Genomic DNA, 15,627 nt, shown 5'->3' on the forward strand with positions numbered 1-15,627 from the left:
ATTTCAAGACCAACTTTTATACTCTTCAAGACTCAATGGAGTCTTCGCGTGGCCTCTAGCGCTCAGCTGACCATTTTATGATCTTTTCTCGGGCCTGCCACTTATTGATATCGCACATCACGAGGGTACGAAGTCGCTTGCTTACGAATTGCTTGCCGGCGCTTTCGTGCCTTGCTTTCCTGCAAGCACTTCGGTTCGGCACCTGCCGATTATCTCCACAGTCGTCATTAAGGACAAAGATAGATAGCGGGTGCCGGTGGCTGGAAAACGTGGGCTGCAATAATGCGTTTTATGAAGATGTTTGCTTAGACAGTAATCGAAGCACAGCAGCAACAGTGAATGAACGGATGATCGACCACAGCAGAAAAAAAATCGTGATCTGCTCCACAGCGGTAACATTATTGATATTTCTGTATCTGATAACGGAGCTGTCGTGCATCCCGCCTGCTCCTGCAGCCAGCCATATGCAGATCATCCGTGGACCGTGGTGGGCGCGCAAGCAAGTTCAACCAAGGCAAGCAGGCCAGCAAGCTCGCAAGCTACCGCTCTAGCTGCTTGCGACTGTCTGTAACTTTGGATTGAGCCTGCCCAGGTCCGCGGACGTTGAGTGCCAAGGCCAAGGCATACGAAGCATCGCAACTTACTCCAGAGTCGTCGTGCTGTGAAATGAAGTAAGAGAAGGTGCTTTCTCGTAGTTCTAGTTCTAGTTCTAGAGTAGGCCATTGCGGGAAGCAGCTACAGTACGACGCCGATCACTTGCAACGGTTATACGAAAGTTGGCACGACTGATACTGTACCCAACGGGCCAACGCCTGCCTGTCTCACACGATCGCTTGAAACACTCGCTCGCCTCACCGTCTTGACCGCAACATCGTATCAACTCTCACTCGAGGCAGGCCGTGATGCCTTCATTCCTCAAAGACCTGAGGCTTCGCCGACGATCACGACAATCAATCCACACGACCAACACAAGCAACACGCAGAACACAAGCAGCAACACCTCCAGCAACGATGGCACTAGCGATGAACCACCCCAAAACAAATCAACCTCGACGCTGAGCTCGTTCTTCGACAAGCAGCAGTCTCCGCAAGCCACCCTGGGCCCGCAGAAGTCAAGATCTAGTAGTCACTTGGTGGGCATGAATGGCAATGGCAGCAATACACCACCGCCGATACCGACCGGCAGTAGACCACGCCTGCCTAGTGGGCAGAGCAACCGGTATAGCCTGATTGGGAGTCCGTCACAGTATGGCGATGCTACAAGACAATCACCAGCGACGTCACCGCTTGCGCCGAGGGTGACGAGTGTATCGGATGGATCGTGGGTGCATCAGAAAGTGCTGCTCATATCGGGAGAGTGTGCGGACATCCAGCGACCTATCGATGGGTCTGTTGCAGTCTGTCACCATCAGGATACCTTTCCCGTGACTCAATGGCCAGTCTCAGACTCGCATTTCAAGGCGCTGGTTTATCTACAACCTGGACCGAACCGGCTACGGCTCGATTTCACGTCGCCGAAGCTCTCGTCGACGAACGGCCAGATGCAAGTGCATTCCTCATGGATCCTGATCAATTTCTTACCTCTGATCTCCTCTCCACCACTGCAACTATGCATACTAGTCGCACGTGACTCACCAGCGACCTTTGATGCAGTACCAGAACGGATACAGAAAGAGGGTAATGGGTTGAACACAGCAATACGGAAGTTCAGAATGGCAGCATACTTGTGGCAGGCGTTCACAGCAGAGCAGATGAACCGCAATGGCTTCGGACGGCGATGTTATCGTTATGAGGAAGAGTGGCAGCCTGGGACGTTGAGCTGGAGGGACGTGGAAACTGGCGCGATGCGAAACGAGGCCAAGATACATGTTATACGACTACCACATTCGTTAAAAGAGATACAGGATCTGGACATCGCACAGCAGTACGGTCCTGCGAAGAAGAAGGGCGATCTTTTCAGCATTGCTTCAGAAGCGGTTCGAGCATATTTTGGCCCCAAGCCCGGACAGAAACAATATGTGTCGTGCATGTACTTGGACGCGCATTGGGACAAGAAGGTTGGAACAGTGCGAGCACATGCTGCGCTTGGTGGAGGTGACGAGACGATCAAGCTGGCTATCTTTGGCTCGCATTGCTTGCAATCATATCCTTCGCATATCGAGGAGGTTGTGCCTGCATTTACTGACTGTACGCGGACGGATACCGATTACGTAGCTAACGACTGCAACGAGTCGGGTAGTAATTGGGAGGCTGCGAACATTGGGATTGGAGCACATCTACACGAGACTGGACATCTGCTCGGCTGCCCTCATCAGGAGTCCGGAGTGATGTTGCGGGATTACGTACGCTTGAACCGCACCTTCCTAACACGAGAATCATACTCTACACGAACGAAACAACAAGGGCTCCGATTGTGCATGCCGAAAGACGAGTGCGCCTGGCACAGACTGGATACCCTCCGCTTCCGCTTCCATCCCTGCTTTCAGCTCCCAGCGGACCAGGCCATGAATCCCGACCCCAGCGTCCAAGTCTGGACAGTAGACAACGGCACCATCCTCATTACAGCCGCAACAGGCATAGCATGGATTGAGCTCTTCCCTGAGGGCGATGACGTCTGCCATCATTGGATAGAATATATCGACCAAAGCAATCCTTCCGGCCCACCACGACAGATCACTTTGACTGAGCAAACACTACGAGAGCAATTACCTGCCGAGAAGCGGAAACGGAAACTGAAGTTCAAAATCTTCTCTTGCGGTGGTAGCGATCACGAAGTAGAAGATCTGGGACAACTAGCGAGTAAAGAAGGCAAGGTCAAACTTCCTGATGGCCGAGCCGGGTTCAGGAGCTCAAAGCTGGGCTTCTCGCAAATGGACAGTTCGCAGCCCAGCGAAATCATCATCGGATCCTGCCAAAAGCCTGCACGATTACTGCGGAGCGTGAGGGTCTATCATGGGCAGAGTCTAGATGGCATGGAGTTTTGTTACGAGGACGGGAGGTCCGAGCTCTTTGGGAAGAGAGGCGGGCAGAGGGGCGGGAGTGAATTCGCACTCGATACGAGGAGAGGGGAATTGATATTGGGCTTCTATCTGAGAGCGGGGGCTTGGATTGATGGGGTGCAGATTCTGACGTCGACAGGGCGCAGGAGTCCTGTGTATGGGAATGCTAATGGTGGTTCTGGGTGAGTCTTGCTACTACCATTCTTGCGCGGTGCTTTTAGGATGTGAGGAGTGCTTGGCTGACTCTAGGACAATAGGCATACACTTATTCCGCCTCGAGGCTATAGTATCGCGGGTGTCTATGGCAGCTGTGGCGCGTGGGTCGATGGTTTTGGCCTGATCATTACACGATGATCGCGTCGAGAGAGGTCTGCTGCTTGCATTTTGCTGGCGCTCTGGTGTGTTGGTGCTCAGCATGGCGTTTCGACCCGGATGGTGGATCAAGACTTATACATGAAGCTAGAAGTGTTGGTCATGAGGCATGAATGGAGTTTGGTCTTATCACTGGATTCGAGAGAATGCGCGGCTGGCAAAGGCTCACTGTTACATAGATCGACGACAGAATAATATGGTAATCTTTGTGAGTGGGAACCATTATCATGTCACCATCTTGCTGCGTCACGATCTCAATACGTCCTCAGTTGCACGGTATGAAACCCAACAACAAGACATACGTCGTCCATGCATGCAAATATGCTTGGTGTCGTTTCTGCCGATCTATGTAGAGGCTCCGCCATTGTTGGTCGCTGTATCGAGCACGTTTTGGTAATGTTCCGATTGAGATACTCTTCGCCACTTTTCTCAGACGTGGCTACTGCGGGAGCCGCATGATGACAATCATGCCTTGACATCCCTGTTGGTGGTCTTGCGCGTTCTCGCTGCATGTGTTTTCGTTCTGACCTTTCATTTTGGTCATGATTGCATCACAAAACCCAAGGGTGTACAGGCGACGTGAAGCCCATATTTATGTATCTCAAGGCAGGTAGGTCGGATCTTCTGCTGTTCTCAAACTCGTGTCCCATATCCACATCAACATTAGTCTAGCAGCAAGATGTCCGGCACAACACCCAAGAGAGTCGAGGACATGACTCCGGAAGAGCGGCTGCAATCTCTACAGGACTTCGCCGAAGAGAAAAAGTACGTACGACCAGGCGAGGATGGCACGATTCCGACAGGACCTTTGGCGATGCAGAGCTTGGTCTTTGGAGGACCTATGCCTTCAGGACCAGCATATAGCACCCCATTCCCACCTCCCTCGTACGAGACTGTGACCGGGCAGGCGCCGGGCGATCCAGCCACGAAGCAGGGCGTCTTCGGAAAGCTCATGGCGAAACGACGTGAGAAGAAGGAAGAGAAGCGGAATGTTGAACTTGCGAAGCATGGCAGCTGAAGAATTTGGGCTACAATCTGTTCATTCCGTCGATACAATCAGGAATCAAGCTACGAAATGTGTATCACAGGTGTGGAAATGTTCAAACCATTCAAAAGGCCCTTCTCGCCATCAACAACTCTCTACGACAACCATTATTCCTCTTCTAGTTGAAAGCGCACCCCAAGTATTTTACCCTGGAACTCAGCTTTCGTCGACATACATACGAAAAGGTCCTCGAACTCTTTGACGTGATCTGACCACTTTTCTTCTCTGGCGATGCGGAACTCACGACTGCTGGGTGTGGTGCGCACGATCTCTCGGGCCTGCGCCATCAAGTCGGCCAGCGTCACGACTGGCGAGCCTGCTGGCTGTTGTTTGGCTGGTGTGATCGTGCGATATTCTTCACTTGTTGCAGTGAAGGATCTTGGCCTCGGCGCTTCGTCCTCAGCTATGGACGATGGCACCGTACGTAGGATCTGTGCTCCCTCCTCCGGAAAGACATCCATTTCATCACCCAGCTGGCGAGAGGGTGTGGGAGGAGACTGTCTGAAAGTCACGGATGTATCGAAAGTGTCGTTGGCTGTATCTTCAGACGACACCCGAGCGCGTGGCCGAACCGCAATATCTTGTGAGGGTACGATGTCCAACGACTCCGACTCCGTCTCGCTGTCGACGTGTGTTTCTTCAATCATAAGGTTGTCCTCATCGCCCACCATAGCTTCGCCCTCGCCACTGCACAGCTCTATGGCAACCTTCACATCATCAGGCAATAACTTCACGTGGCCATCGGGGATACCCTGTGATGCCTGGCGTTCAGACACGGCGCTAGTCATCGCATCATGTCCTGTCTGCGGATCCCACTTGGTGAGGTCCGACAGCTCGACCACTACACTCAGCAAGCTAGTGCTGACATCTCGGGGTTGGAGAAGGATCCCGTTGCTGCGAGGAGCGAGCGCCCGTGGCCAAAAAGCAGAACTAGGCCAATTAAGTCTGATTTGTCGAATAGCACGGTCGCGATCCTGTCTGGCGGACTCCTGTTTGAGGCTGGCATACGGCATATGTCGCACGCCATATTTCAATTTCACCATCTTCTTGCGCTGCTTCTCGATGACTTGTTCGCGAGGCGTCGATGTGGTTGAGGACGACGGGCCAGCTGCACCTTGGGAAGCTCGTCCGCGAACCGAGACGAACTTGTGATCATGGTGGCCGTTTCTGTCGACAATTTGAGGTACCGCATAACATGTTACACAGAAGCCGCTGTGTTCGCATCGAGTACATTTCCACGTATACGGCTCATCGTCCAATGATGTAGCACAGTCTTCGCATTCATTAGGGCGACGAGCTGATGCAGGCTGGTCATAATCAGTAATAGTAGCTGTGTCGGATGACTGGCCTTTGCGGACGTCAATGTCCGCATTTGCGAGGTCGATAGCTTCTTGCGTGTCTATACTACCTGTGAACGGTGGTGGCGTATCCTGCGATTGCGATGGTTCGTAGCTTGAGTCCGCGAGATCCTGGTGCTCTTCGATGACTTCGACCTGAGCTTGGTACGGATCTTTCGAGGCATTTTTCGCTGACGTTATAGCAGTTGCTGCTTGTACTTGGTCGTTCACTGCTTCGGTCCTACGAGCTGGAATGGCGACTCTGACCTCATCAAATTCCGACTGGGTACCATGCGTGATGCCACGCTGTTCTTGGGAAGCCGTAATCATGTTGGCAGAAGGTGGGGGGCCAGCAGCACCAGCGTCGGATCTCCTTGATTGAGGCACGTGTTCATGACGGTCGACTGGATTTCTGCTACTGCTCCCTCGATTTTCCCATCCTGGAAAAGCTGGGACAGCTGTCGTTAGTGTGCTTGGTGCTGATGAAGATGTGGGCCGTGGTCTCGATTCCGCTGATTGTAGTTCTTGAAACAAAGTGCGTTTTGAACCGGGTGTAGACGGCGATAGTAGACCAGGCGGTGGCGGTGGCCTCATCGTATCTGGGCTTGCGCGCCGGTTGTATGGACGAGGTGCTGGCGCGTGGCGAGCGTGTGAGCCAGAAGTCCCAGTACGTATTGCCGTGGGCATGGTTGGGTCGACGGTGCGTCTTATCTTCTTCGTCGGACGTATCTCACCCTCTTCTGAGCCCGCTGAGTATTGTGATGAAGACATAGTGCTGTTCAGAGTCGATGTACAGTTGTGGAGCGGCCACTGTATGTGCTCTCGAGTTATGGTGTAGGGACCCCAGTAGCCTTGATTACGCGGTGAGATTGCGCTGAGAGTTTGAGAAATCATTCTGAACAATCATTCTGAACAATCATTCTGCGAAATGGAGTGATAAAGTACGTAGTGGCGGTCCTTTCTTCTAGGTAAGCCTGCTGCCTACCGCAAGCGCCTATTCAAACTTGATCGACAACGCCACCAACATTGTCTCGCTAAGGATTGGCTGTCACGCAGTCTTGAGAACTGGAGAATGAAAAGAATGAAAGAATGTTAACGTACGGCGCTTGGCTTTGGAGGCGCATTATTGATTTTGATGCACGTGCAAGGAATAAGCCTGATTTATGCACGCAGCGAGCCGTCTCGATTACCGCTTTTGAGAATGTCTCATGCACATTCGCGTACATTCTCAAATCACAGCTCTGAGAGTTATCTTCATGTTCTCATGAGTTCATTCTGAATCGTGATGAGCATCACACGACTCTTCATTTCGCTTGGTGAAACTGTGCTGGGAAAAGGTGTGTGTGCAGGGAGTGATTTGACTGGCTTACAAGTCTATCACGTTGCTCGTACGGTGTATGAGCGCTCCTTTCGAGCATAGTCGGATGCCTTGCTGCCCAATCTAGACCATAGCAGGTTTAGCTCATCCGGCCTCGGCGCTTACAGTATTGTGATCGAGGAGTAACTTACACTCCTTGCTGGGTATATAAAACATCCATCTCCCCCCTCTAATCTGTTTTCTTGGTCCTCAACCTCCTCCGACCACAAGCCAAGAAGAGGTAAGTATACACCCCATGGCACTAAGGCTCTGCTGACTGTCGACGCAGTCGGCATAACGACTCATCGAGTATATCACTACCGACTTAGGGAGACTACATAGCCATAGACCGAGTACTAGACTTGAGTGTGCCAATCTGACAATTGTGTGACCTGCTTTGGTACATCTCCGATCAAAAGACCATTGGTTTTGCTACCTCGGACTCAGACCTCAGGAACATGCCTGCTGTGCCAGCTGCTCTTGCGTCCATCAGCGATGCCAACCAAGGTTCGCAGGCGATCCGACAACAAAACCATGCGAATAATGTTGCCCGCTTGAGGGCTGCCTTGCAACTTCGTCGTCAGGCGAGATTTGCTGGAACTGGCAACACTCCAGCGCAAGAGGCGAGGTCAGTGAACGATCGACGCACAAATATTGCTATTCGTCCTGCGGCTGGTGTCACTATCAGGACTACCTTTCGTACCTCTGGAGGGAGTGGTAGACACGTATTATTCGCGAGCATCTCTCTAGCTGCACAAGCCAAAAGAGTAGCATTGATCTCTTCCATCAATGAAAACTGGGGGATGTGCAATGAGACATGGCCAACAGAAATACGTCCTGTCAGGCACGTCGCTGTGAACGGCGTCAAGCGCATTGTCTCACTTCAACCGAAGGATATGAGCACGAACATGCTGGAGGGCCTGTGTAAACTATCCTCTATGACCCGGACCCACGCCACGGACGCGCACAGATTGCTACTCGCCATTGTTAACGCACGGATTGCATCGACGGGTTTGCTGTTCAGTCTCCAAATCAAAGACGTAGTCGGCGCTATCCAGAAAGTGCAAGAGTATGGCGTGTTGAAGAGAGCCACAGCTGCACATCAGCATGGTCAACAGACAGAGACAACATCGACGACCGCCGTCAGGACCGGTCCGGCCACTGAGACGGCTCAGCAGCCTGCTGCGGCGCCGGCTGGTGTGACCATGTCATTGACGGCGTCGACGGGTGCAAGCTGGGCTGAGCAAGCGGTCTCAGTCAAACATTTGTATTTGACGATGCAGAGGAGAGCTATGGCGGCTCAGAAGCAGACTGTGACCGTGACGTTAACTTTGTAGGCGGTGGCCGTGTGATGAAGGAGGAGGTGAATGAATCATGAAGACAAGGGGTCAACATAACCATGCAGAGGAACCAGAATGTGCATTTGTTTTTTCGGAGTGGAATTGCTGCGGGGAGAATTGCTGAGAATGTCGTTTTTGTTTCCATCAGCGGGCCTGATAGAGAATCTCCATATCTCGGTGTTACAGCTTTACCCCTCTTTCGAAGCCAGATTTCCATACTGCTCTCCAATTTCATGTGTCTGCGTACGGTCCGATTGCTCCATCAACGGTGTCTATAACGCATTTGATTGTCAGCTCTTGCGCAGCTTGATGTGCATCTAGTACTCGATCACGCTTTCGACGACCACACATCGGCATTGTGCGTCACCTCTCCTCTGCCTTCCATAGCCGCAAGAAGTTCGCCGACTTCTTCATCACCATATGTGAACGTCGGAAGCACCATGCGCAGCATACCAGTAATGCCCATCATGCCTCCAACCTCTTTCGGTCCGCTGTTCTGCAGCATGTTCTTGATGAATGCTTCGAACATCGGTGAGTTCTCTTTAAACACAGCGTCTTGTGACTTCAGACCAGATATGGCCTCGTTCGCTATCTGAACTTGAGGTGCTCCGCCAGTATCCATGTCAAGGCGCTCGAGTACGGCGTACTCGCCAGCGGAACGCTGAAACAGTACTCGTTTGCTTGTCCAGAAATTCAAGGCATCAAGGACAAGCTCCTCGTCCATCTGTAAGTCTTCTAGCAAGCGATCAACAGTCAGGCTATCAACATCGCTAGCTGTGAATGCGTCGATGATACTGGCCCGCCAAGCATTTACGTCGTGTTCATCAACCGTGCGATCCTCGAGCTCAATCCTGACATCGACGCGAGCCAACGCACGACGGAAGTGCAGTTTGCGTTGGTTGCCAAGCCGAGCGAACGCGATGTTGAATGTTGCTTCTTGGTCGGCCAGTTCTGTCGGCATCTCGAAGTCGTTGGCTCGCATCTGCGGCCAGAAGAAGCTTGATAGTACCTGGACATCGAAGTCTGAAGCATTGTCGGACGATGCTGGCGGCTCAGCAGAAGCACGCGGTGGTAGTCTTGTCCTTTTAGCAAAGTAAAGGTTGCCTCTCTTGCTCGCGACAAGCTTGAGGGCAGCGTGGACCTGTACGGCATTCTCGACCACACCCAGGGTACGACATAGGTCTGGCAACGAAATACCGTCTGCTGGTATTGCGGCTTGGATGTCTCGTGGCGTGATAGGTTTGGCCGCTCTTCTATGCTGGGTATTGAGCCGACGATTGAGGTGAACAGAATCACGCACATCCTTTAGCATGACTTCGGCAGCCTGCAATTTGGAATTGTCGAAGCGGGACTTGAACAGCTCCACAAGTCTGGTCTCCTTGACATACTCCTCGTCTGTAGAATGTAGCAGATGCTGAGCAAGTACAGTTGTAACCTCCTTGATGAACTCCTCCTGGTCGAACAGACCCAGAACATAGGCGAGGACGTCTTCCGACTTTGTTGCCTTGAAGTCTGGTCCGGCGTCAATCGGATCCGGCACCCACTGCATATCGTCAAAATTAAGCATCTTCTGCTCCTTTCGCTCAGCAAGTCCCGAATTGGCCACCTCAAAGGTGATGGCGGCGCACCCCCTCTCAGCATCCGGCCCGGCGATGGTGCCCTCGACGTTCACGTCGGCCAAAAAGCTCGCTGCGATAACGGCCACCGTATCATCTCTACCGCGCAGATAATGCCGGACGGGATGTGCGACTTTCTCGAGCATCACGCCTTTGGCGTCAAGCAGTCGAAAGGCATGTATGACACTGATGTATATGCTTAGAACGTCGGTAGTACTGGCTCCAGCATGCAACAGTCGACTGGAGATCTGACGTATGAAGCTATCGCAAAGATGGGCCTTGTCGTGCAGTGTCTGTGTTGAGGCAAGATGCTGTTGTATGTCGTAGAACGCTCCTTGACTTGCTGGCCATGACTTCACATAGTCGAACAGAGATGCTACGCGAAGGCGCCCTAGTGCGCTGACTGCCATCGACTCGAGGAAGGAGGCGTCAAGCTCGGCCTGGCTACTTCCATCTCTGGAGGTGAGTACCTGTAGTGTACGCTGTACAAAGGATGAGAACACATCATGGATCCATTGCCGCAGTCGCGGGACAATGCTTGTCTGCCCACTCCAGTCCACTTGGAAGCACCGTCTCTCAACAGCCTAGCACAGTGTCAGTTGACAGATGTAGTTTCACCGTGGCCGGCCGGCAGCTCAGACATGAGCCCGACGACCAGCACGTAGACTTACAGCACGGTTTAGCAGTCGGTGTACGCTGAGCGCGAATGCACGCTCGGCATATCGTCCTCCAAGACCGACCCGGCTTAAGTCATCAATCGGGATTCCGTCCAGACTGAGCTCGCATAGACAGCTGCCTGTATTCTGGCAACGTTCGTACGACTCGTAGCCAGCAAGAGTGGTTGTCATGCGTTCGTAAAAGGCACTGGCTAGAGTGGCGTGGAGGCGATCTGCCGGTATCGTTCGTTTGACCAATTGCCTGAACTTGTTGCTTGCTGCATCCGTGAGCCATTGAGCCGAGATTGCATTTGGCCTTCCAGCGTAGAACGCATGAGCGTTCATCAGTTGTCGCACACTGTCTTGCAATACGTGGAGAGCATTACTGAGAGATACGGCTTGCGTCCAGGTCGATAAGTCGACATTCAGCCTGAAGTGCGTGGCGATCTCGTTGCTGTACCAGGCCTGCAGTTCCGCCCTGCGGCAGACATTCTTTGACAACAGATCGATTGCTTGGAGGATCTCCGTGGAAGACTGCTGGTTCTCGAAATTTCCTAGGCTAAGATATCGAGTAGCTACGCTCCAAGCACGGTTGAGTGCTACTGCATCGTCAAGGAAGTCAGTGGGACCACCGAAGGCTTGGCCTGGTGAGGCGAGAATGCCGATATTTGGTGTAGTCTCAGGGGTAGGCGTGGTGAAGCTCGTCGCTGGGAAGACACTAGCGAGAGCTGCTGCAGCCATCTGTCATGGTGTCTCTCTTTTTGTCGTGAAGAGATATGCGAGACCTGTCGATGCTGGTATGTAGAGAAGTAGACGTGCCTGCCCACAGCGGCAATGTTCCGCGCAAACGCCAAAACGCGCGATCACATGAGCAGTGGGTCAAAATTCAAGCTTCGTGACGTAGCTTGCACGAACAGGGAAATAGCAGAGTACTCTTGGATTTGCTGTATATTGTGTTCACTGCTCATCAACAGGTCTTACTCGTCTGCTCTTGACTTCATTGTCGCCGATTCTGACAACGCTTCCGCACCAGCGTTCTCCCAATCTTGCAAGAGCACCATACATAACCATGTCGAAGCGATCAAATGCCGGCAATGGCATTCCAAAAGACGTGAAGGAGGCCACGAAAGAGCCACGTGAGTATAGGTATAGAGGCAAAGCATACGCAACGTATTGACATATTGCTACAGCCCGTGATAAACAGGTCTACCTCCTCAACGATCCCAATCCTGGCCACTTCAGCCTGATCCGCGCCTACCACCTTGCAGACTTCATCACGCTCATGAATGGCTTCTGTGGTGTCATGTCTATCATGTCCTCCATGAGATACTGCCTGGAGCCGACGCACAAGGGCAACCTGTGGGCGGCTTTGACCTTCATGCCCTTCGGACTGTTCTTCGACTTCTTTGATGGCAAAGTGGCTCGGTGGAGGAAGAAGAGCAGTTTGATGGGAGCAGAGCTTGATTCGCTGGCGGACTTGGTAGGGCTAACGAATGTACTTCACGATTGCAGTTAGGTGGGACTGACACCATTATAGATCTCCTTCGGTGTGGCTCCAGCAGCTTGTGCTTTCTCTCTTGGCATGCGGACTCCTCTCGATCAATTGCTACTTACATGCTTCGTGCTCGCTGGTTTGGCTCGTCTTGCACGATTCAACGTCACGTCCAGTAGCGTACCACACGATGAGAGCGGCAAGGCAGCATATTTCGAGGGTGTGCCGATCCCGATGAGTTTGACCATTGTCGGTGTGTTGGCTTTCTGGGCTTCGCAAGGTTGGATACAAGGCGGTCTGCCGTTGGGCACAGTCATGAAAGGCACTGCATTGGAGATGCACCCTGTGGTGGGACTGTTCTTGACGCATGCTTGCTGCATGTTGAGCAAGACGCTGCATATTCCGAAGCCTTAGAGCAGTACCAACGCTGTGAATACATGGCAGCCGTACCTCGATCATAGCTATCGCAGTAGCGAGTGGCAAGGACCTCAGCTACGAGAGCATATGTCCAATATGATTGGTACCGCCCAATGGCAGATGGCTGCTTGTGCTATGCACGAATCAAAAGATCTCTCATGAGCTCATCAGCAGATCACATCTCCTGATCCAGTATACAGCGCGTAAGCAGCTCAAACAATGCATACAACTTAGTTGTACTTCTGAGCCAGCATCACACCACTACCAAGATGCCAAGATATCAGCTCACCCTCCCTCGCAGACCCTGAGCGTTGTACCATAAGACAAGCTGTAATGCGCAATGCTCTAGGCGACCAGAATCTAGCTTTCTTCTTTTCACCATACTCTCTCGCACGATTCCCACAAGTATGCCTGAACTAGAAGTGCCAGGTGCATGTCTCCACTACGAGATCCACGGCAAAGGGCCCCTCTTTCTCTGCATCAGCGGTGGCACAGGCAGTCTTGAGATTTACTCGCAGCTGGCACAGCACCTTAAGCAGCACTTCACGGTTGCCACATACGACCGTCGAGGCTTCTCGCGAAGTGTGCTCGTTGGTAGTCAGGACTATGAGCACCGACTTGAGACAGACGCAGATGATGTGGCACTTCTGATCAAACACCTTTCACCAGATAAACCCGCATTCGTTCTAGGTAACAGCTCTGGAGCCGTCGTGGCTCTCGAAGCCCTCATTCGACATTCCGATGTCGTCGATAAAGTACTGGTTCAAGAGCCACCACTGATCAGCGTCCTACCTGACTTCCACGCCGTGCAGGGGAAGGTTCAACAAGTGCACCAGATCTATCGCAAGAATGGTGTTGCACCGGCTATGGAGCAATTCGCCTCCATGACCAAGTCCGGCGCCGAGACAGCTGCTCTACTGGCAGCATTTGACCCAAAAGTCGGTGGACCGTATACTTCTGGCAACGTAATGTACTGGCTTGAACGCGAGTTTCTTCCTTATCCGACCCACGACATCGATATGGAAGTTCTGAAGAAGCACAAAGGCAAATTGATGCTGCTAAACTGTGAGGGTACGCATCGCGAAGCTCTCCACTATCGGGCGAATGTTGTGCTGGCTGAAAGGCTTGACTTGGAGTTGGATGTCATGCCGGGGGGACATGTTGGCTTTGCATACATGCCGGAACAGTGGGCACGGAGACTGGTCGAGATTGTGATAGGAAGCTGACTGTTTTGCGAGTGAGAAGAGCATGAAATTGGTCTCGAAGCTGCTCAATGAAGGAGTTGAACTTATGCTTGCTAGTATAACGCTACCATACTTTGTTCACCAAGTCCTAAAGCATCTTGGCCTGAAACCACCACCGGGTCCAGAAGGTGTACGGTACGATTGTTCCTGCCGCTCCAGAGTCCTCTCCATCTATAATCGCACTTCTCTATAGTTTCAGCGGTCAGCTTTCCATGCAACGCGAGTGCTAAGTCGCATTAGGATCATCATACAACACCCCGGGCATCTCAACTTCACGAGCTCCCGCGATACATACTAATTGAGGCCGACAAGGCTAGCAATTTCGATCTTTGCATGAAGCCATCAATCCCGTCAATCAGCCCGAAATCGCAATATTTGGCTCTTAGCAGTCCTTCAGTCGCCGATCTTTGAGGTGCACCCAGTGTCCTCTGCCAGCTTTGCTCAGTTTAGTGGCTCCTAATCCGAATCAAGATCAGCGACCGTGGAGTACCATTCACATCGTATTGATCATTCCAACATGATCAGTCCAAAGGGAACCCACTGTCATTCTCCTCAAACCAATGCTCCAGCTACCACCGCCACTGCAGCAGCAGCAGGCAAAACGAGCACTTTGACCACAGCAACGCCACCCAGCGCAGTAGCCGTGCCGCACTTTCCAGTAGGCCTCGCAATCTTCTCTGCTCCCGCCGTGATGGGGAATGTCGCGTACGCCAAATCCGTCCCGGAAGCCGCGGCGGTAGTCGAGACGGTCGTCTTGGAGCCTGCTACATCATAGACTACTGTCTCCGTACATATAGCATAAGTGCTATGATCCACCGAGCAGCTCTCGCGTGCAGTGCCCGCCGTGCCGTTTGCGGAGGTACTGTACGACACTAAAATGGTCGTTGGGCCTTGCGTGACATAGTATGTTGCGTTGGCGAGGCACAGACTCGCTTCTGTGCAGATGATGGCGTAGGTTGTGGTGCCGCAGGAGTTGACCTCGATGATGGAACCGGCTATACCAGTCGTGATGGCGCCACCGATTATGGTCGCTGACGGTGAGATGAGGGAGCCTTGGAATAGATTGGTTGTCGTCTTCGTTTGTGCCAATGCGCCTACGAGCCAGGTGGCCAAGAGTAGTATGGAGAACATTGTCGTGTGAAGGTCAAGTGGATGGTCGTGCAAGAGTCCGTCGTAGGAGCCTGATACCTGGGTTGAGCAGTGTGTCTTCTTATTGCGACTTCTATGCTCCGGATTCGAAGTACTGATGTCCAAGAACCAACGGCGTTAATGCGTGTCGATCCCTGATATTGCTCAGCCTGACTCAAGACCGCACAATGCCGCAGCCGAATGAGCAGGGGACGGGGTTCGAAAGGCCACTCTCTGCCGGGTCGCAGGCTCGGCCGTAGCGGCTTGCAGGTCACGAAACATCCATGCAGTTGCCTTCAAGCCTATAGGCCGCCACCCACAATCATCATTGGTCTCATTGTTTTCAGCTGTTTCTTGGCTTGAACACTTGAGAGACTGTGACGGTAAACTCGCAAGGCTTTGGCATGCAAGGGCCTGGTCAGCGGGCGAAGCTGATCAGCCGCTAACGTTGAGTTTGATAGGGCTGAGAAGATTCATCGTAGTTATTGGAGTCGCTTATCACAGGAGCTGAAATGGTGCTGACAAAGCTCAAGTCACGTCCCGCGGTCGATGTTGTGGTGGCGGTGTAGCTGGAGCAATTGACAAAAGTGAAGATGCGGACGGAAATCGATGGTGACGATTCAC

The 15,627-nt window shown here is 52.5% G+C and overlaps 7 protein-coding genes across 7 annotated transcripts; 4 read left to right on the forward strand and 3 right to left on the reverse strand.

Moving 5' to 3' along the window:
* Nucleotides 1-902: 902 nt before the first annotated feature.
* On the forward strand, nucleotides 903-4,389 carry LTS14_002563 (uncharacterized protein; the record flags this gene model as incomplete). The annotated part of the gene is made up of 2 exons (XM_064835269.1): nucleotides 903-3,181; nucleotides 4,044-4,389. The coding sequence occupies 2 exons, from the start codon at nucleotides 903-905 to the stop codon at nucleotides 4,387-4,389; spliced, it is 2,625 nt and encodes an 874-aa protein (XP_064697204.1).
* A 134-nt stretch (nucleotides 4,390-4,523) lies between these two features.
* Nucleotides 4,524-6,524, reverse strand: LTS14_002564 (uncharacterized protein; the record flags this gene model as incomplete). Its single annotated transcript, XM_064835270.1, has 1 exon — nucleotides 4,524-6,524. The coding sequence occupies one exon, from the start codon at nucleotides 6,522-6,524 to the stop codon at nucleotides 4,524-4,526; it is 2,001 nt and encodes a 666-aa protein (XP_064697205.1).
* Nucleotides 6,525-7,568: 1,044 nt separating this feature from the next.
* LTS14_002565 (uncharacterized protein) lies at nucleotides 7,569-8,447 on the forward strand (the record flags this gene model as incomplete). The annotated part of the gene is made up of 2 exons (XM_064835271.1): nucleotides 7,569-7,738; nucleotides 7,955-8,447. 2 exons carry the CDS (start codon nucleotides 7,569-7,571, stop codon nucleotides 8,445-8,447), a joined length of 663 nt encoding a protein of 220 aa, XP_064697206.1.
* A 331-nt stretch (nucleotides 8,448-8,778) lies between these two features.
* Nucleotides 8,779-11,463, reverse strand: LTS14_002566 (uncharacterized protein; the record flags this gene model as incomplete). Its single annotated transcript, XM_064835272.1, has 2 exons — nucleotides 8,779-10,548; nucleotides 10,738-11,463. The coding sequence occupies 2 exons, from the start codon at nucleotides 11,461-11,463 to the stop codon at nucleotides 8,779-8,781; spliced, it is 2,496 nt and encodes an 831-aa protein (XP_064697207.1).
* A 328-nt stretch (nucleotides 11,464-11,791) lies between these two features.
* Nucleotides 11,792-12,628, forward strand: CHO1 (CDP-diacylglycerol-serine O-phosphatidyltransferase; the record flags this gene model as incomplete). The annotated part of the gene is made up of 3 exons (XM_064835273.1): nucleotides 11,792-11,858; nucleotides 11,913-12,202; nucleotides 12,260-12,628. 3 exons carry the CDS (start codon nucleotides 11,792-11,794, stop codon nucleotides 12,626-12,628), a joined length of 726 nt encoding a protein of 241 aa, XP_064697208.1.
* Nucleotides 12,629-13,038: 410 nt separating this feature from the next.
* On the forward strand, nucleotides 13,039-13,857 carry LTS14_002568 (uncharacterized protein; the record flags this gene model as incomplete). Its single annotated transcript, XM_064835274.1, has 1 exon — nucleotides 13,039-13,857. The coding sequence occupies one exon, from the start codon at nucleotides 13,039-13,041 to the stop codon at nucleotides 13,855-13,857; it is 819 nt and encodes a 272-aa protein (XP_064697209.1).
* Nucleotides 13,858-14,427: 570 nt separating this feature from the next.
* LTS14_002569 (uncharacterized protein) lies at nucleotides 14,428-15,006 on the reverse strand (the record flags this gene model as incomplete). The annotated part of the gene is made up of 1 exon (XM_064835275.1): nucleotides 14,428-15,006. One exon carries the CDS (start codon nucleotides 15,004-15,006, stop codon nucleotides 14,428-14,430), a length of 579 nt encoding a protein of 192 aa, XP_064697210.1.
* Between the last annotated feature and the right edge of the window lie 621 nt (nucleotides 15,007-15,627).

This window comes from Recurvomyces mirabilis, assembly GCF_035927965.1.
Source record: "Recurvomyces mirabilis strain CCFEE 5264 chromosome Unknown scaffold_5, whole genome shotgun sequence".
Lineage (NCBI taxonomy): Eukaryota > Fungi > Ascomycota > Dothideomycetes > Mycosphaerellales > Teratosphaeriaceae > Recurvomyces > Recurvomyces mirabilis.